Genomic DNA, 22,542 nt, shown 5'->3' on the forward strand with positions numbered 1-22,542 from the left:
TCAAGTCACACATATTATCCACTACAATACTGCTTTAGAACCAAATATATTCACATTGAGGTGGGAAAAACTAATGCTTTCAAACGTGGCTTGTGTGGAAACATTGGTGCGATTCTTCAAAAATAATAATACCCTGTACTGGGTTTTGCACTACTGACGCCCAATCGCCATTACGATGTCTTTCACACTGGCCAGAGTGCGGTATCATCCTTACCTCGCGAGATAAACTCTACATCGATTCTACGTGTCATGCTAATGTGCACATTGACTTAAAATAGAGCTATGCAAAGTCAGTCTCCTAATTAGTGTAGCTTAATATACCGACAGGATTGTTGCAATAATTATTCAAGAGTTTAAAAAAAAGAAGAAGGAAAGAGTCAATTAAACAGAACCTTCACTGAAGATAGAAGGAAAAAAAACGTGAGATCACAGCAATGCTTTCGAGTGATATATGATCTCTACATTTACTATGGCAGATTAATTAAAACAGCAAATAAATTATAAGGAAAACAGAAAGGTAAGAATGTACTACCAGGCTGTACGGTTTTTGAGAGAGGAAATCAAAGTGGAGATTAAAAAAGGACGAGCCAAGCTGCTAGTCATGAGCTCAGAGACCTACAGTACTGAATGACCTTTTCATCTAATGACATGAGTGGAGCCAGACATAAAGGCATTGCAAACTAAGCCACAGGTCCATGCAAGCCAACCGCCTAGTCTACTAAGATATATTCTAGCGTCAAAAGTACATATTCACTGCTCATTGAATTGAGAATCGGTCGATAATCTAAGGCAAGATATCCCACAGTTATGCTTTATACAAATGGGGTAGCTTAAATGGGATTGGAAAAGTCAAATGAGATTAAATATCGGTTTCCTTGCAAAATTCTCACAAACGAAACCGATTAAGAGGAGTGAGTCTGATGGCATTTCCTTCCTGATGCGCTTGAGATATATAATAACCATACATGGAAATGAGGGGTAGGTGAGGTTAATAGAATTAAAGAAAAACAAAAAGAAACTGTCCCTATGCAATGGGTTTCTTTGTATGCACTGTGGCCAAAAACATTCCCTAGTGGCCAATCCTCGATCCCTGAGCTGCAGCTGAAATCTGTGTGGGGAATGAAAGCACCGGAGATAGAGGACATGGCAGAAGATGCACTTTGATGGCTTGGCATGCTATCAGAGGGTGAGCGCTATAGATGGAGGGACACAAAAGGAAAGGAGGGCTTAAGGGCTGTGCTTATGGGGCTTATCTTGGCTTAGACTTCCGCATGACTGCCGGCTCAGCCGCCCTCCTTCCTGACAAGTTTCATCCCATCACCAGCTGTCCCACACCTCATCTTTTTTCAAGCACAGCCCCGCGACAAGTCCCTATGCGATGCACACCAAAATCCATGACGGTTCCGCCCAGCTCCGCTTTCGAGAGTCCTTTGTAGTGGCCTATCACGTGATTAAACGTACATTTGCGTTTAACGATGGGGCAAATGCACAGGAAATGGTAGTCTTGAGCTTTCTTCTGCCTTCTGATGAAAAGCAAGAGGGGAGAGTAACGTACCATACCAGCCAGTTTGGATGCCAAGTTAAGCTTTTGGTTGTACGCATCCAGACACAGATGCTAGCTGCCAACAGAAACCCATTCAAATAGAGGAATGAGAAACATGCGCTGCTATGATTTCAGTAATATGAGGTTATTAGCTTTCTAACTTATGATACTTAACATCTTCAAATGGCAAAAAAGAGAATAGTCTTACTTAAAATGCTACTGTTTTTGTAGGAGAGGAGAGGGAAAAAAGCTTATTTAGATTGAGGAAAAACCAATCACTGGTTTTGACACAGAATATATACACAGCCACAATGCTAATGCTCTTGAGCCTGTGCTTGTCTTACCCTCAACATAAGGAGTCCTGCTTTCATAAGAACGGAGAGCATCGTTAAAAACTGACCAAGAAAGGAGGAAATCGAGAGATAGAAAAATATGGTAAGAGGTAGATTTGCAGTCATAGATGTAGATGGAGGCAAAACAGACAACTGGTTGAGGGGAACAGAACGAAAGGGTTGATCATGTGATCCGAGGCGTTACTGTAGAAAGTGCTGGGGGAGAGGTGGGTGGGGAAGGGTGGTTGTGTGTGATCTGCTACATGATTCTGTTGGGGTATTGCTGAAAGTGTGTGTGTATGTGTGAGTATGTGTGTCAGATTTGGGCAAGGATTGGCTTTCGTAGAGGTGGTGGAGGTGGTCAGAGTCTCATCAGACCTGTGTGCCGCCCATAGGCAAAGTCTGTGTCGATGAATGGGGCAACAGAGCACTGAGCTGTTCCTTGGCCCTTGTTTGTGTCTGAGACTCGCGCTGCACGCTCACAGATGTGCGCACGTACACTCACACACGCAAAAGTACATACAAGTGTGCGCCTATTTCCATCCCTGTGATCCCTGCCCATGGACAGAGTGGCAGTGCTACTTCCGGAGGAAGCGCTGGGCCAGTATTGCGGCATCCAGAGGACTGATGGGCTGAGCGTCGTGGCCCAGGCGCCTCACCGGAGGCACGTTACCGAAATGCCTCTTACTGAGGAAGTTCTTGGTCTCGTGTATAGTGTTCTTCTCTTCTGCCAACAAGAGCTGTTGCCTCATGTAGTTCTCAAATTCGTACTGAGACGACTCCTCTGTCACTTTCGCCTGAGGATATAATAAAAGACTGATTCAGAGCCAGTAAGAACCATATCATGGTAAGGCTGTTTAAAAAATATGTTTCTATTATCATCAATCTCAGCTTAATAAGTAAAGACAAACGCTGGCACTTTTAAAACATTTTCAGGTTGGCAGGATTCTCAAGCAGAGCAAACCAACCAATGGTGTGTGTACTTTAATAATAGTTTTAAGCCATTAAGTCAACCTGTGCCACTTGTGTAAAAAAAAAAAAAAAAAAAGGCCCTTCACCATTAAACTTCCATGTAATTGTAACTCCTACGAGTGGTACTGACCTCTTGAAGATGTTCAGGGTGGTTAAGCTGATCGTCTATGTCTGGCACCACTTGTAGAGGGCCACTCAGCGAGGACACAGATTGCCTATAAAACAAAAACAAAAAAAACCTTTCAATGACAAATGGGAATTTACAGATGTATCGTCAAGGGAGCTTTAAACGCATCACTGAAAACTGCACTGGATTGCAAAAAAATGTGGCGAGACAACATCGCTGACCCAAGATGACATCACCCTATCACACGAATTCCTAAGAAATTATGTCAAGATGACAAGAACTCTTGGCTAAAAATGGAACCATAAAACTGATCTGCGTTCAGATGAGACATACCAGGATGCAATGATGGCGCTCAGAGACTCGAGCACCTCGGTGGCAGTGAGCCTCTGCTGGGGGTCGAGCACTAGAAGCTTCCTGATCAAACAAACCGTACTTTCTGATACCCGTCCATCCCTGCACAAACAAAACATAACATAACAAAACACATAAGCATTTCCATTAACATTTCACAGCCTTCATTTAAAGGAATAGCACACAATAAAAATCAGGTTCCAAAACTATATGACTATAGCCTAGAAATCTAGCCGCACCCTAGCGGCAGCAAATCTAATCTGTCCGTCTAGCAACTCTCAATACCCTTCTGAGCTGTAAACGCCAAACTCTTGTCGGGCCAATCACATTGTGTATAGAGTCGGTGGGCGGGGCCATAATGACGACAGCAAAGTTGGGTTTGCATGCTTTTAGTAAACACAGAAACTGGCGAACGGCGGTCTTTCGAATCGGCTTTGACCGCGACTCTGGAAGACTTGGAGTTAAGCTTTACTCTGAGAAAAGAACGGCACTGAAGTCATTCTTAAAAGGGGAAGATGTGTTCGGAGTTTTGCCGACCGGATACGGCGAATGTTTAATCTATCAACAAGCTCTGTTTCACCTTCGTAGCTCTGTTTGGTTTTAGCGCTATCCTATCACGTGCAGAGGGAGTTTGAAAGACAACCGTTTATCCCGCCCCTCGGATTGAGCCTTGTCAATGGTGAGTTTCCAGACCAAACATCTTGATGTGGGTCTGGCTTGTCAGGCTAATATGACTACCTTCTGAGGGACAAAATCTTTTTTAGTAATGTACAGGTGATTTTAAGGAAAAAAAGGGTATAAATAAAAGTGTCCCATACGTCTGTTAAAATTCACTTTTATATGGTGTTTGCACACAAATGTCATTGCAGTGTGTAAGCACAACCACCCAACAATGATAAAAATCCATTCATTCCTTTTTTATTTTAATCCTCAAAGAGCTAACACTCAATAATCAAGCCATTTAAAGTTTCAGAGCAATATTATGTCATACTGCTCATGCTCCGCCCTCAAACGCTAAAGGACTGTCCCATATTAGCATATTTCCACATTTCATTATCAGACATGCACCGAAATGGGTCGCTGTGAATAGAGCTGTTTTTGAGGACGTAAAAGGGTTTTGATTTACATTAACATTGAGGAATTTTAACCAAAGTATGTTACAGACTTTACATGAAGACCCTAAAGAATCATACCAACTTGTGGAAAATGGGCGTCCGATGACCCCTTTAAGTCATAAGACAATTTGAAGGCAGGAACAGAAGAAATGTTTCACAATTTAATAAAAATCTCGACATGTGATGTGAACAAGTGATGTTTTCATTGAGTGAACTATCCTTTTATAAAAGGGCCAATACAAAATTTGCTAATTAACATGTTTGATTCTTAAGCACAGAGATAATGGGGAGACTCACTCAGGGATGGAGTATTCTGCTGCTTTGATCTTGCGGAAGAGCTCTTGAGGTATACTGTCATAGAACGGGAACTGGCCGTAGAGCATAGTGAACAGCACCACACCGAGCGCCCACATATCACTGGGTTTGCCACGGTATGGTCGACCTACAAGGGGAAACAAATTGCAATTACAGCAGCCAACTCTACAACAGTTCGCTTATTCGATCAGACTGGAACTTTCTCTTGGAACAGTAACAAAAGCTACACAAGTACGTAGATATGAATGCAAGTATCAAACTCATTAAGTCTGACAAGACAACTGAAGGGAACTTGTTTGACAGGCAATGAGCCAACTAGTTAAGAACATTAAATCCTAACATATCATTCTTTCTTTTAAAAAAAAAGCAGAGCTTTAAATATATAACATACATTACATACAGAACATTTGTCATTTGTAATCATAACATTGCAAATGTATCCTTGCTGAAGTATTAATAAAAAATAAAGAAAATCGTACTGACCCCAAACTTATGAATTGTAGTGTTTATAACATATGCTACCAAGAACGTCATATTTTATAGTCCCCCAAAACCTATTCACACTCACTATACTGGTTTGTTTACCACCATAAATGGGCAATAGAACAATTTGCCAGAAGAGTACAAATGAGTCATGGGAGCTTGTTTTGAAAGAGGGGTTAATTGGGTAGGTTTCTGTTTGGTAAACAGCTTGATTTGCATGGTATATTTTTCAGTAAGATACACATTCTCTCTTTCTACTTTGACCCTACGCATGAGAAAGCGAAAGAGAGGTAGAGCAGAGAGAGTGAGTGATGGAAAAACAGTGATAGGAAGAGAGAGATGGGGAGAGAGAGAGAGCAGGAAGAGTAGTTCCTCTCGGCATGACTCATTGTGATGACTCACTGAAGCAGTTCTCCCTTTGTTCTGCTGTCATATTCGGCTGATTTACTCCCAGTTTCTTTCTGTCATTTTACTGTGAATGGAGACCGCAAACAAGAGCTCAACTGCGTCTCTATTTAACATGCATGCTCGGAATGCACCATCTAATCAGAGCCTACATCCACAGAGGTCTCGGAAAAACCCAAAAACACAAGACAGTTTTGGAAAGGTTGTGTTGTCGGATATTTTAGCTAGTGCATATTTTAGCCATTTTATACAAATAGTGCTCTGCACACAAAGTTAATGGAACATTAACATACATATTACATAACCATTACATAGGTGTGTATACATTTATTGTATAATAAAATTATATGGACGCCTTATATGTGGTTATTTGGTGTCCTTTGGGTCTCCAATGATCCTTGAAGCTGGCAGAAAATACAGCTTTGTGAGAATTACCCTTCAGTTTGATTGTTTACTTTGGATATAGCAAATGATGACAAAATACATGAGTTTAATTAGATAAAAGGCATATGCTTAATTTCACGATAAGGGTGACAAAGGCGATTAAAAATGATAATCTATTGACAGACCTAATATATTTACATGCTTTGTAAAGTGTCCAACAGTTCATAGACATCCACCGTAAGCATTTTAGTACATGTGTTTTTAGAAACAAAATGTTTTATATTTTAATAAAATAATTCTAAATATTTCCTCTTTTGACTACATAAATATTTGACATGTAAGATAACAGCGAGTCGCATGTTTTGAAATTACATCACTAGAGTGAACTTCAGTTCCGCACAGAAAGAGAGATTGATGGAAAGATAATCCTTGTGATGTGACCGCTGTTAATTTTATCCATAGCACTGCTGAGATCTGCCCTAGGCCTTGACAACAAGCTTAAGGGGAGAGTTTTGGTATCGAGTCGTTGATGAGCCAACAGGTTAAGTCTTGCGGCACAACACAAATAATGACTTCAATAAACGTAACTATTGCTCATGTTATTGACAGTTTGTGACTGCTGTCCTGATTAGGGCTGTGTAGATGGTTGGGTTTATGAGCTTTGATTACAGTGGTGACATGGAGGGTGAGTCATGTGAATCACACACACATACGAACAAAATGAAGCTGGAGTCTCACCACTTAGGACATCTGGGCTGATGTAGGCTGGACTGCCTCGCTGGTCCTTTAACAGATCTTCCTCACTCACTAAATGCTTGCCAAGGCAAAAGTTTGTGATGGTGATCCGATGGGTCCTGCAGCACACAAACAACACGCGGATGACGTCAAAAAAAAAAAAAAAACATGTATTTCGGCATCAAGTCGCACTGTTTATTAAAAAGACAGTTGAGAAATCCATGCTATGCATCTATGTAAACATGTCCAGGTCTATAATTTACCACGAAAATAAAAGGAATTGCATTTTAAATAATATAAATATAAAGAAAATTTGAAATATTAAAAGGGACATTTCACCCAAAGGTTAATGATGTATGAATTTCTTGAAAGCACAAAAAAAAAACATTGAGAATAATATGGGCAACCAAACAGTTGACATTGAACAATTGTATGGAAGCTTGTTTCCGCCATAAAATAAAAAAATAATAATACAAATTTCTTCACATTTTCATTACCTATCTTGTCCAAAAGAAAAGACATACATTTTCTATATGATAAAATTAAATATTTTTGAAATGATGTATTTTAATCTGATTCAGACACATGCATGTTTTTGTCAGATTCACCCTCAAAGAGGCACTCCAAAATCCTGTATTCAATTTATTTCTACTGTCTGGATTAGTGTGGAATATATACATACGCATACTGTACACTTTTACACTATATAAGCATATCAAAATGAAACTCTCAGTTGTTAGGCAAGTCGTGTTTGTATCTGTTCTAACATGCCTCTGATATTTTTGTCTCTGTCATTAAATCTAATCTGTGGCAGGGAGCCATTCTGCCTTTCCAGAAAGCAGAACCCAACATGACAGAACACACCGTGACTGCACTTGACAAACAAGTGAGTCACCTGTGGCTTCTCACAAGCTCAGGGATGACTAATCTTTGCACTTCAGAAAGGAAAGAACAGCACTTTTTCAGTGACAGGCATGCAATGAAAACAAGCACACCAACATACACAGAGATCCTTTCACGTAAAAAATGCTTTCACGTTTACAATGAGCAAAACTAACGTGTCAGCTGAGGGAACGGAACTTCGGGACTTTCAATGTGAGAATTCACAGTCAACAGCTGTAATCTCGCCTCACTCAAAGAAAAAAAAAAAAAAACATCCACCACAACAGCGACATCCTCTTTTCCCATGCTTCCCCAGTTATGCTCTCACTTTCACACCCTGAAAGTGACTGTCACACTTACGCCTAACAGTTACAAACAGACTCGTTCTAGAAGCTTTGTTTTTCCCAGAAGAATATCTTCCTGGTTTAAGGCTGATTACCATCTTCATTTAAAAAGCAGGGTCATGATTAAATTACACCAATTTAAAGTGAAAAGAGTGATAAGAGAGGCTAGTTTACTCACAATGGACTATCTGGAAAAACGCTATCCATTCTACACACTCCCGCATCTGTAGCAGTTAGAATTGTTAGTTTTCAATTTCAGTTCACTTTTAATGGTGTATAAATAGTCAATTTAAAGGCCCACTGGAGTGCCTTAAAATACAGCATTATTCATTACTCAGCATTATTGACAATTTCCACTGAAACAGGAATAAAGCGCAGGAAATAATGAAACAGCTCCTCTCCTTTTTAAAATAGTGTTTCGTTTATATCACAGCTCGGCAAGCGCCGAAGAGCTTGGTAAGGCTGCCGTTTTCCTCATTTCTAACCACTTCTCCTCCTAATCTCCTCCATATCACTTTAAAATATAGCATTCTGTGCAGAACTCAAATGGTTCTGAATCTGATACATTTTATGGTATGCGCCAACATTTTCTGGTTACGATCTGCTCTGTGCTATCGTGTCTCTGGACCGGAGCAGACTGTGTGTACATGGTGCGTGTACCTAATGTGAAACCAGACTTTATTCACCCCAATAGAAAAAATATTTACACCGTCTGAATCAGTCCCTATCCCCTATATAGTAGTGATTGACCGATATAGATTTTTTTTTAAATAACCGATACCGATTATTTGCGTGTTTATGTGCCGATAACCAATATATATAACCGATATTGGTTTGTGTTATTTCTGTTTTTTTACAATTTACAGCAACAGCACTAAACTGAGCTTTTGAAACACTGTAATTTTTGCAGTTTCACTCCCTTACATACAGAACAAAAGACATTTACATCAATAAAAAGTCTAAAAATTTAAAAATTTGCTCTTTTTTTTAATACAGTGCAAAGTCTTTTTTAACATTAATGCGGTTTCACCTTTTTATTTATAAATACAGCCATATTAACAACAGGCAAAATACATATACAAAGTCTAATGTTTTCATATGGAGAACATAAATAAATGAGAGTTGAGTCAACTGCCCATAACTATGAGCATAATATAAGCATTCATTTTAAACTACAGTTTTAAAAGGTTTGTGTGTTTAAAAGACTAAAGAGTGTAATAGCTATGATGTATTCGCAGGTTTGTTTATTTTTCTTACAGAGTCAATCTCATCTAGTACGATATCAAAATTACTGTTTGTGTCAGTCTATAAAATGCTGATGACAGAAAGCTGTTTTCATCTCTGCGTTTAACTTACACGTCTCGCGGAGATGGGCCTAATAATTCATTTTCACGGAGCTGTAATTAATTAGATGTGTATTATCTAAATGTTATATAGCAGACGTTAATATAATTTAAGGAGTTTTAAAGTTTCACATACGGTGACTAGTCTATATGCTGGAGCAACAACTCGGTGAGTGAACGGCTGAATGCGACTGAGCATAAACACAGAGAGAGAAATAAGTTCAGTGCTTTTATTTACAACCGGCTCTCATTCATGGCGGTTTTATTTAATTCATGTGAAGTTACATCTGTATTGTGATGAATTACCTGATGACTCCATCAGTGAGTTTGTCTCTACTCAGCGCCAAGTTAAAACTAGATAATATCATCTCATAACATCTTATTTGTGCATATCTCAATTGTGCATTACTGTTATGTTAAACAAAGTTTATTAATTAAGAGATGCAGGTTTTTACCTTTGAACACCATTATTGACTCATCTCCCCTCAGATGCAGTTCATTTAATGGGGCACTTGTATGCAATTCTCATTTATCGGAAAATCCAATATCACAAAAACGATACCCGATTCAAGCTTTGCTTCAAGCTTCGCGTTTCGCGTTTTAACACTCGATGCCAGTCATGAACGAGGTCGAACTGGAAGCCATGTTAATCTTGGACTAAATCGGCCACCGTAGGAGTTAAAACGAAATCGGAATTGAGAGGAACAGAAACTATTTTTCAGTGGATTCTCATATACCTTTTCACCGCTAGATGGGGGAAAATATCACACAGTGTAGCTTTAAATATCGGGAAAAATATCAGGAATCCGATATATCGGTCGATCACTACTATATAGTGTACTTTGTGCCATTCACCATGTAGAAAACAGTAAATGTGTGATCAAGTGACCGTTTTTAGCTGCAGCTTCACCGTCTATTTGTGGGTGGGATGCTATAGATTCTAGAGAGCATTTGATTGGACAGAACATCTGATTATCGATACATATTATCGGAAGTAAGAAACAAAGTTTTAATGCGAATTGTCACTGTTTGGAGCACACTAGATTATAGATAACAGTAATACTAAACATATTCATACTATAAGGTTAATGTTTTTTACATTTTTATTTCATGGGGACTTCAAATGCAACAGTATTGATAGACCAGGATCCACTAATATCCAGATAGCTCATACTCATTTACAATTTGCTAATGTTTGTGCGTTTTTAGGCATTTGAATACATAATATATAAAAAAAAATGGTTGTGTTTCTTGGAGATGACTGCATCGTTTATGCATAGCAATTTTACGTGGTGTCAACATTTTCAAACAACCTGCTCCTAAATGTCACAAACTGGTTCTCGTACGTCGTTCTTTATGTGCGGCATCTAATTTCTGTTATTCAAGCTTTTATCTGGCTTCATTATGACTGCTAGAGCTTTGTTTCCCGAACGTGTATAAAAAAAGAAAAGAAGAAGTCAGCAAGTGTTTCTCCTCAGGACATTCTTATTGCTCACTCTCCTCTTCCTGCTCATGTGAAGAGACCAGAAGCCTCCCGGTCTCTCTGCGAGGCTAAAATTAGCCCCTGTTGATGGGAAAAGTTAAAAGGTTTAAACACAAGAGGAAGTCTCGATTTTGAAATCCAGTCCGAACTGCCTCTGCTGGGTGAGGTTATTGTGGGATTTTAATGCAATTGTTTGATATTGGAGTTCCATTGCTTGAGCAATCCATGCTGTAAGAGGAACAAAGCTAATAGTGAAAGCAAATGTGCAGACCAGGCAATTTGTTCACTTTTATAGTCTTGATGTTGACAGCCATATGGTGCTCCCTAAAGAGTGGAACGTGTAAACTGTGAAGGAGGTAAAAGAGGTATGAAATGAAGAAATATGGCAACCAGTGTTTGTGAAAATGTGATAAACTTCTGCACTACATGGAAGTTCTTGACAAAATTCTGATGATAAAGCCCATGTTGATTCTGAAGAATGCAGAAAGCTCAACAAATATTATATGTCAGAATTAGATTCAGCAGTCATTTTTGAAGGTCCAAGTATCATGTCACGGACCACTTATGACTAATACTGAGTACTTTCCATCCCAACCAAATCCAACAGTCTGCCGGCTGGGCAGGGTCACATAGAAAGTAGGATCAGAAGAGTATTTGGAGAGTGAAAAAGCGAGAGAGGGGGGAGAGAGAGATAGGTCTGCCAGCGTTACATGAGTGTGACTCAGCTCTGAGCTATGAATCCTTTGGCAGAGGGCTGTATTATCTCCAGCTGGGACACAGTGTTCTGCTCTCTGACTGAACTGAAGCAGACAGACCAGACTGCTCGGTTTCATCACCATAGGGTCCCCATGCATAGTGTGTGACGAGTGTGCATACGTGTGGATTTTTTCTTTTGCAGTTCGCAATGCAATACCAGTCTTTTTAATTGACTCCCATGAAACAGGCATAAATGGCACATGCAACATATTAAAGGACAACGCCGGTGAAAAATGAACCTAGGGGTAATTAACACACGGTTACTGTGTAGATCGTTCTCTAGGATGCATTTAAAGAGTTTTATCTCTAAAAACAGATTAGCTTATAATGCTGTGTATGGGGAATAGAATAAGTACAATTCATTTGCTAGTTAATACCACTAACAAGGCTCAAAATAGCCTCACACTAACACGGTAGCATAATGAGGGTCCCTACATGCAAACCAAAGCATTGAGAACTTTGTAAGAGTACAAGCAGTTAATTAAGAAGATACTTTATAAAGACAGTACATTACGCATTTACAGACAGAAGACATCATACAGTGTTAGTGCGAGGCTATTTTGAGCCTTTTTAGTGGTATTAACTAGCAAATGAATTGTACTTATTCTATGCCCCATACACAGCGTTATAAGTTAAACTGTTTTTAGAGGTAAAACTCTTTACATTCGATTTCCATGAAAACGCATCCCAGAGAACGATCTACTTGGTAACCATGTGGTAATTACCGCTAGGTTCATTTTTCACCGGAGTTGTCCTTTAAGACGAAAAAAAAAATAGATTAATGCCCTGACACGTACGCGTTACTCAACGTTCATATTTTATAACTCCAGCTCTTTTCTGAGATAATGTAGAAGCACAGCTTTATAAGAAGCCTCTTATGCTCACAAAGGCTGCATTTATTAGATAAAAAAAAAGTAAAATATATCAATTTAAAATAACTTTTCTATTTTAATACATTTTAAAATTTAAGTTTTTCCAGTGTGGATTATTAATTTATTGCACCATTGCTTATTACTTTCCACACACAAAAAAAAGAGTCCAAACTTTTAAAAGGTAGTGCAAGTTAGCATTTTTAGATAATAAAACTTCCTATAGTTTTCAATGGGGTTAATGGCAAAAATTGCTGCATAATGCATAACCTCAAGTAAACCAGCCAGGATGCAAGTATAGTTGCCTGTAAAAAGAAGATGGAAAAAAAAAAACTAGCCCCACCCCTCCTTGCTCAACACATGCCACTGAGCTTATTTGGTGTGACGGGTTTCGTAATTAGACAAGCTGGGCACTTATGTGACCGAACTACAATACGCGAGAACTCAGTGACAAGCAGCACATGCTGGCAAATGTGACAGGCAGAACTGAGGATTTTCAATTAGTCAGTAACTCTCATTCCTCGGGACATTTGAAATGGCAGAGACAACAGAACTGTGTTTAGAAGCATACCCGTTGCACACACACGGCAGAAACGCATGCACGCTTCACATATGGTGTTTGGAGAGGGTCTTTATGGATGAGGGATTGGGAATTCCACAAGAGCTATCTGATTCACAATGCTTGCCGACCTCAGAAGCCTTCAAGCTAGCATGTGTGGTTCTACCACCCTCCCCCTCCCCCTGCTCCATCACCCTCTCCTTTTTTCCAGGGAATGAAACAGGGGCACGTTCCATGCCTATTCGTTTTAACTGGGATAGTTTCCCGCTGTTCCCTCCCCTCCCTCTTCAGCCTGTGGGGATGAATCACACTCTCACTAAGAGCTCAAGAGGAGAAGGGTCAATGAGGCCAGACGGTGCTCCATGAAACCCCAACAGAGAGTTGAGCGCACCGAAAACTCCACTAGCACAGCAGGTAAAAGAAAGAGAAAGACGTCTTACCTTTTATTGAGCACCATGTTTCCAAGCTTCAAGTCTCTATGCACGATGTTCTTCTACAATGGTAAGAACAGTAAAGTTACAATATATATCTGAAGATATGGGCTACACATTGGACAGCATGCAACCTGACAATCACCATAGCATTATATTACACATAAATGCCGTGCATCATTCACCACATTATTTTCAGAGGCTCACACAATAAAAATCAACATAAAATGTTGTGCAATCATTTTACTTCTGCAATATGACAAACTTCCCAAAAAACAAACTATTCAATAAGGAAAACAAATTGCATGGCATTTTTCCCCATCAGAAACCATAGTAAAAAAAAAAATAGATACAAAAAATAACACATTTTTTGCTAATTAAATAAACACACAGATATAGTGTGTGTGTGTGTGTGTTTATTTAATTAGCAAAAATTAGCTACATTTTATATATATATATATATATATATATATATATATATATATATATATATATATATATATATATATATATATATATATATATATATACACACACACACATACATTTAGATGAAAAACTTTAAATGCGAAAATTATTTTGCATTTAAAACCAGTTCCCCGTGGCAGCTCACCTTATGTAACGCCTCCACAACTCTCACCACATCATAGAAGATAACGATGGCCTCGCGCTCGCTCAATCGCTTCTCCTTGATGACATAATGCTGCAGGTTGATGAGGTCGGCCGTCTTGTCGCTGTAGTCGTGGGCACAGAGGCAGTCGAGCACCAGACAGATTCGTCTCTTCATCTTCCGCACTTTGTTGGCCTCCATGTCCTCGACAATCTCACAGGAGCGGTCCTGAGATGGAGAAAGTAAAAGAGGTAATGCGTTTGAAAACTTTCGCATGGACAACAATTGCAGGAACGGCATAAAAGACTTTTACCAATCCGGCAGAGCAATTTACAGTGTCTAGCAAAGAAAGCTGATAAATAACCACACCATTAAGCCTTTGAATGGAGCGGAGAAGAAAAAAAGTGTTTCAAGTACAAGATGACACTAATAGACTAGTGGTACAAAAAGGAAAGCAGCGAATCTCCTGTATAACTAGCCATGTGCAACAGCTTGAATGATGAAAGCCCTCCTTCGGTCACCGGAGACCAGGGTCAAATCAGGGCCACAAATCGATCGGCAGTGTGGTTTGTGTTGGCAATGACTGCGCTTCTGAACACAAGAGGCAATCCATAATTAACTGGCCCACTCTAGAGACAAGCTATAATAAACCAATCAATACTGCAAGCTTCAATGAATGGCCCTGACAGCACAGTACGGCTTGTTCTGCAGCCGATTTCCACTAGGGAAGAAAGGAAAGGTCTATGATGTAGTTAAAAAAAGCAGACGCAAGAGAGGGAGGGAAAAAAGGATCTCAAATAGAAAGTAAGTGGTGAGTCACTGCAAGCACTTTGCAATGAAAATGAAAACAACTGAAGGAACAAATTAAGTTGTGAGACTGAGGACGTACAGAGGAGGAGGGAATCTTAAACAGTCTCAAATCAATTCAATTTTGATTCAAAGAGTCACAGCCAGATTCCAAAACAAGTTGATGCTTTCAAAAGATAAATCTTTGGTGAGTCAGGGCAGATTGTGTAAGCTCAAAAGATAAATCTTTATGTGTAAGCTCATGCAACAATAGAAATAGAACAAAAGAAGACACAAAATAGAAGAAATCTAAAAAAATAAAAATGCACTATTAGCAAAACATAGATTAATCAGCATATTTTCTGTGGATGAATGATCAATTTTAAATTGTGGGATACATTTTGTCCTGTGTAATTGCATGATAATAAATTGTGTGTGTATGTGTATGTGTATAGAGGGGGGAGTCATAATGATTATTTTATAATTAATAAATACTATTTGTGTGGCTAAAAACAGAACCATTTAAGAAATAATCATGATGTGTCAAGGATTCACTTCTCCCCCACTCATGGGGTGTATTCCAGAAAGCAAGGTTAGCTTACCATCACATATACCTTGAACTCTCGGTTGATTAACCCAAACCTTGCTTACTCGAGGTATGCTGGTCGAGCATAAACCGAGCTTTAGGCAAACTATCCCTGGAACATAACCTGCTCCGGAGCATGTTGTGTTTAGAAAATGCGTTGCTATGGCTACATGCATATCCTGAAAATTACCACCGTTTTTGGAACCGAAAGTTGAGTCTTACTTTTTAAACATACTCAGTTATGTCACACAACCCGCTTTCTGGAATACCCCCCTGATGTACAATCCCAGCAGCTGCACAAATAAAGACTTGTGATAGACATTTTAAAAAAAACAACACCTAATGACATTCTACACAAGCTACTTCTAATTGGCTTTACCTGGAGGAGGCCGTGATGGTGCACCACTCCTTCTTGGTTGGAGAGCAGTGACAGTAAAGAATACTCTGTATGCAGGAGCATTTTGCCTTGCCTTTCTTCCTGTGTCTCTCCTGCCGTGTCCCCACGTTCTTCCAGGGTCAGAATCTACAACAAAAGGTCAAAGGTAAGAGGACACCACACTACTAGATCCTGTTCTAAACCTTCCTGGGGGTCTCTTATCTTCAATGTGATGCTATCAATGATCTTGAGGCAATACAGAAAGTCCATTAAAGGCTTTATCTTCAGAGGGGAGAAAGATAAGTCCCTCACATGTCCTTCAACACATCTGGACAACGATCTGAGAGACACTAGACTCAGGGGCATGGAAGAGTAGGGTTAAAAGGTCAGACTCCAGTTTGACAATCACTTTTCAGTCAAGCCTCTCCAACAGGCTGGTCCATAAACAAAAAGGTTTGATGGTCATCTCTGAACCAGAGTCGGTCATGAATTGGACAGGATAGTAGAGATTTGTTGAGGCAGGTCAAAGGTTCATGCAAACAGTTAGATACACAGGGGCTTTTGTGTTCGGAAGCAGTCTCACTTCCCTGGTCAGGACATGGTTGAATCACATGGGAGGGTTTTTGTGAGGTGATACAGAATGAGACGGTTTACACCTGGTAATAAAAGCCATTTTTGTTGATCTGATGATGTAAATGGGGGATCAAAATTGTGCATAGAGCTGGAAAAAACAATATTGATTTTTCACCCCATTAATCAAGATCTTCAGAAAGAAGTCTGATGAATCATTTACTGAATAAACTTACTGAACCCAGAGCAGCTACTGAATAAACGTCATTACATTTTACATATACATACACACTACCGTTCAAAAACACATGTGATACTAGAGTAAGGGCTTCTGAAAAACCAACTTTGCCCTCACAGGAGTAAATTAGATTCTCAAAACAAATTAAAAGAGAATTTTAAACTGTATTCCTAGATATTACAATATTACAGTTTATGCTGTATTTTTGGAGAAAAAAAATAAAAAAAATAAATTAAAACAGCCTTGGTGAGCTAGCCTGGATGCCAGCCGAACTCACAACATTTTTAGGCCGGTCAGTTCGGTCTGGCCTTGCTCCATAAAGGAGTAATTATCCCCGAACAGAAACTGTTCGGACCAATGAAATTATCAGGGCGGGCTTTAGACGATGACAGACAGATGATAAACAGTAACGTAATCATGCACGTCCCCCAAGGGGCTTGAATTATATTTTTTCGAATCCTAAACGGAGAACTTGTTTTTATATGCATTCACCTTCACAATTTCTCTCAGAAATGATGATCATGTTGGGTAAGTACTCTGTGTATCATTAAATTATTTTATTTTTTTACAACACCGGCAAAGATCGTGTATTCCAGCCTGATTTCAGCTGGCGTGCAGACAGGGTTGCCAAGTTTTTACAACAAAACCCACCAAACTACTAGCCCTAAACAATAGCTTCTCGGGGGTTCTCCGGAGGAAAAATGGCTTTTGTGGGGTAAAATGTGTGTTATTTTGGCATGGTTGCCTGCTAAAATTCACACTCATGGGTCTATATATCACATAATAGTCGCTTCAACCCGCGGACATAGAAAACAGCCTGCGGACAAAACGCGGACTTGGCAACACAGTGCAGTTAAACTATGTTGATATTTGACAATGCGTTGTTTCGTTGCTCTGATTGGTTGTAGGTCTATCCAATTGATGTCTTTCCTGGTTCGGTTGAAACACGCCCCATAATCACAGCCCAATGGAGCAGTTTCAGACTCATATTCTGACTAGAATTGAGTATGACCACGTCAGGCTATTGGTGAGCATAAAAAAAAGTCCAAAAAACATTTTTTTTTTAAATCTTAGCGACAACTTTTGACCTTTAGTTGGATCAGGAAATCTGTATTGATACCCTGTGCTGACGTTGTGATTGTATCCCTCAACAACCTTCTCCACATGATGCAATCTGATCACAAATAGCCCCAAGAGACGTACTTGGGAGCAGATATAAATGGTGTTCTCTCACACCTGACCACTTGATGTTAATATCATATAAACAAGGCCTAAAAGAATACTCACTTTTAGCTGGTAGAAATCATCCGTTCCATCTTTTCTGGCTAGCCACTGAACTATGCTCTGCACTGGAGAGTTTCCCAGCCGTGGGCCTGTCGAGATGGGGAGGGGTAGAGAAAAGCAGAGTGAAGAGATGCAAAAGGTACAGTCAGTGCAGAGCACAGCAATTCCCCTTGAAGCCAATCAAACAATCTTATCACAGTGCCCTGCACTACCACGTCACACTGCTATTTCCAACTGTGACGGGTGCATTTCAAAGGCAAGACTGTAGTGTGATAGGGACATACAGGAAAAGACCTGCGGATACCAAAGTGAAGCAGTCAATCCAAAACATTCCAGCAATTCTTTTCAAATAGAGGCCTCCAAATGGAGTCCATACCTCCTCCTTCTCTTGCTTGCATAGATACACAAAAAGATAGGGCTGAGCTAGTGCTGAAGATTCACTTGCATTACCCTAGGTGGCTTACCTAAAACAAAGGGACCGGCTCTCTTTGCATTGTTGCCAGATATCCCAGGACAAAGGAGCTTGCTGGGTCTGCCAGATGACTCTCCGGCCCCCGAAGCACGCCGTTTGGACATTCTGCAGATCTGAAAAAGCCAAAAGCATTGAGATGCCGTCAATACTCAATTGATAAAACAACCTGAAATGCAAACGTGGCTTCTCGACTAAAAACAAAACTCAAAGCGCACCCAAACAATGTAACCCTAGGACACTCATTCATTACATTCCTGCCCTGAGAGACGATAGCCAATCCAATGAGGTCTTTTAGTACACTGCCAAAAAAAGTGTGAGTTATAAAGAGGGTAAATAACAGGTGGGGGAAGGAAATCTAGCAAAAGCCATGCACTCCCTGACACCTAAAAACAGCCAGACGCCATTAACAGCTCTGTCATTGAATGAATGACAACCTATCAGGTCCACATGCATTTGCATGAGCAAAGATTAGCAGCAGGTGTAAACTGTTGATGTTACTTCCGTGAATAGAAGCCCATTTACAAATGGTGCCTCAGACCACAACATGTTCGAGAAAGGCAAACGTTGTACACAGATGGAGCTCAAATTAACAAAAATAACCCCTGAATCTTGAACTCTGCTGCTGCGATTCATGTTTCCCCCTTTCACTATTTGTAATCCTTCCATTCCTTAATCTGCATGGGTTTATCTGCAAATCTCTGTGGCGTAATCTGCATATTGCAAGATTTCCATACTGACCGGTCTGTAACAGGGGACGTTTCGAAAGCAAAAATGTTCAGCTATCACACGAAGTGCAATAATTATGGCCAAATATTCAGGATAAAGACTTATTTCAGAGGACGCCTGCTGGTTTTGTTGTATAAAGGGTTCTTTTATAATATGATGATTTTGTGGTTCTACAAAAAGGAAAGTGGCGCTATGGACGGATATAGTGTGATTCACACAAGCCCTGGGGTTTGCACTGGTAGCAATTTGTCGGAAATATGAAATGCTACTGTTTGACACCAATGGTAGCATGACACACGCAGCCTCCAGACATCATATCACGATGCACACAGGGGGTGGGGGAGTGCATTTAGCATGGCGGGCAGTTCTGCACCCTTTGGGCTCTTCAAAATCAATCTCAACTCAGTTTAAATTAAGGGACAATACAGAGACTGGGTATGAAATATCAATTAATGCACTCTAATAGTGAATACATGCAAAGCAGAGCTAAAAAGACACTCAAATTTCAAATTCAGAGCTAAACCAGACAGTCGTGATTCACATTTAAGCTATAAGCTCGGCTGAAATTTAATTTTGAATGAAACAGACATTCAAGTGTAATTCTGCAACAGATCACACAGCTTGTCTCGAGGACGTAGGAGGGGGTACGGTTGGCTGTTATTACAGATCATTTTACACGTTTACAGCTTTTTGTCTTTCTGGACCCAGACTGTTGACAATGTGACAGACGGGGGTGAGAGACGTGATTGCATTCTCATCAACCCTTCTGACATGCATTATAGGAGATCTGACATCTTAAAAACACCAAGACCATCTTTGGCACAGGCAAGAATTTGCAACCTGAAAGGAAAAGAATGAGTCTATCTATGGGTTGGTATTAAACCATCTGTAATATTTTTAGATCATGCCAAACATGAATGCGGTTCAAATTCTCTCGTTGACATTAAGATGCACATATGCATACAAAGACACAATATTGAATCAGTTTCAGAGCTAGTAAATGAAATTCTCAGGAAGGATATCATTTACTCACCCTCATGTTGTTTCAAAGCCGGATGACGTTCTTCTGTGGAACAAAAAAGGAGACACTATACAGTCTCAGTCAGTATTCACATTCACTGAATGGGAAAAACGTCATGAAAATGAATGGTGACCGAGGTTGTTAGCATCTAATATTCAGCTTAACATCTCCTTTTGTGTTCCACTGAAGGGGGGAAAACATTTTTTTTTTTTTTTGGAACAACATGCCGGTAAGTAAACGCTGAATCTTTTCTTTTTAGTGAACTATCCCTTTAACAACAACAACATGCTGATGATGAAACCATGGTATATGAAAGATTACTCATACTGCATTGCATTCATCAAACTAAATGGATGGAGTGTGGTCATCTTATAGCAATATATGCACACATCATAGTCATTGGAGAAGTGAAATATCATCTCTGCATGATTTAAACGCTCTGATCCACAGTGTAGCAGAGCATTTCAATATTTCATAAGATCTAAATATACTAGCTGTCACTGCTTGCAAACTTTAGAACCTGGCAACCTTCAAGCACCGGCTGCAAGCTTAATGCAACCAGTACGAGATGCGCGTTTTGCACACGTTTTTTTTAGATATTTAGATATCTAAGATTTATGGTGTGTAAAAGCAAGTGACTAATGTTTCCATTTATAGTTAAACAACAGCAGAGGGAATAGAGACATGAGCACTGCAGTGTGATCACAACAGAGTACACCGCGTACACTGACGAAACCTGTCAACCAGCTACAAGAAAACAATAATTGCTAGTATACATGACTTAAATGAGTGTGTATAAGCAAACAAAGCTCGTGCACTTATTACAATAGCGAGCCTATTTGCTCGTCTTAGCATTTGCAAAGCGAAACTTGCTTATTTTGTATTTGTATTCTTGCGTGTAACGTTATAGTCCATATCTCAACGTATTTAAACATACGACAATTGAATCGTTGCAAAAGCGTGAATTGCAAGACAAAATTAAACAGCACAAGGACAGTGAGTTCACCGTGTCCCTTTAACAGACTGTGAAAATCTCCTCAGCCGACCGACGGGCCATTTAACAACTTACCAAAACCGCCGAGGGAATCCTCTGTCGTAGACTAATTCTCACTCATTTCTGGTCGATTAAATGTTCAGCAGGGGCGCACCGACATTTACACTCCACCGCGAAGCGGTTTGTTTCAAGCGAACTGGAGAAATTTCACGATTACCGACAGAGGTTTTGAGGGAAAAGCCTTCTTAGGACAACTGATCACATCTTTCCATAGCAGCACCACCTGACAACGGAAATGACGCACATGCTGTGAGTGACAGGGCGGCGCGGCCAATAGAAAATGTTGTTTGGAGTTCCGCCCCCTTACGTGCGTTCTTGAGATTGGCATTCTTCGTCGCTTGCTTGGTGTGTGTGGAATGATAAACGTACACACACTACCATGTAAATGAGTGGTAGAGCAACCTACTGCTGCATAACTCCATTCAAGTTTGATAAATGTGCCGTTTTGTAAATTAAAGTAATAATTCGGTGTATTATGATGGAAGATCGCCACAAGGGGGGAAAACACTTGACACAGGCACACAGACTGACAAAGGTTATGCGTGTACGAAATTATTTTGGATTAATATAAAAATGCGTTGTTTTTTTGGTGCAAACTCTTCCATTCCTCACGTCTAATTGCTTAATATTGGCCAGCAGCTGCCAGAAACAAAGACACAAAAATAAAGTCAAGTAGGCTATTAGGCTATAGCTAAATATTTAGAAATGTAGCTTATTCACTTCTTTATATACGAAACGTTACAGAAAAACCTTAACTATTTTTCAAATTAAACATCATTATCAAACAGTGTTTCTGTAGCCTAAAATATGTGTAGGCCTCTTAATATCTAAATTGAGTTGTGAACTGCAGTGCAGACAGGTGGTTTAAAAGTTATGATAATGCCATTATATTGCTAAAATAAAGAAAATCAATAAAATATAATGTTGCATTTGTGTTAAGAACAATCTAGTGATTATCCTTGATTAATATAAAAATTCATATTGAGAAACTGTGGGACATATCTTAGGAATCAATGTCAGGTGAAATAAAACGACACATGGATTACACCCGAGATTAAAGGGTAAATGAATAGATAAATTCACGTGAATACAGCAACCCTCCAGGGGTTTCTTGCATGAGCAAGACCCTCGAGATCGTATCCAATTTTAGATACCCCCAAACTAACCAGCTGCACCCACGACAGTGAGTTTCAATTTAGTGGGTTGGTGCAGCACTGCGTGTCAAACAGAGAGTGTTTTTAAAGGCCAGTAACTGATTTAAGGCTGTGCTGTCTTCCTGTCTTGACTCAGCATGGCCTTTGCCTTAAACCACATGAAACACTTTTATAAGCCCGTGGCTAAACATTGGCCAACCCACGGTGTGTGGGGTGGAAGCTGTGAATCATACTTT

General features: G+C 39.7%; 1 protein-coding gene across 2 annotated transcripts; it reads right to left on the minus strand.

The window, feature by feature from the left end:
- Positions 1-223: 223 nt before the first annotated feature.
- Positions 224-21,383, minus strand: stk40 (serine/threonine kinase 40). 2 transcript variants are annotated; one of them, XM_067448211.1, is made up of 12 exons: positions 21,168-21,383; positions 20,111-20,143; positions 18,344-18,464; positions 17,883-17,968; positions 15,791-15,934; positions 14,043-14,267; positions 13,439-13,491; positions 6,766-6,881; positions 4,738-4,882; positions 3,308-3,427; positions 2,978-3,062; positions 224-2,672 (listed from the first exon to the last, which is right to left on the minus strand). In XM_067448211.1, the coding sequence occupies exons 2-12, from the start codon at positions 20,114-20,116 to the stop codon at positions 2,454-2,456; spliced, it is 1,320 nt and encodes a 439-aa protein (XP_067304312.1). In that variant the 5' UTR covers positions 20,117-20,143; positions 21,168-21,383; the 3' UTR covers positions 224-2,453. The 2 variants fall into 2 exon arrangements, with proteins under 2 accessions (XP_067304312.1, XP_067304313.1); XM_067448212.1 differs by lacking the exon at positions 20,111-20,143.
- Positions 21,384-22,542: the final 1,159 nt, after the last annotated feature.

Source organism: Pseudorasbora parva, chromosome 7 (assembly GCF_024679245.1).
Source record: "Pseudorasbora parva isolate DD20220531a chromosome 7, ASM2467924v1, whole genome shotgun sequence".
NCBI classification, from domain to species: Eukaryota; Metazoa; Chordata; class Actinopteri; order Cypriniformes; family Gobionidae; genus Pseudorasbora; species Pseudorasbora parva.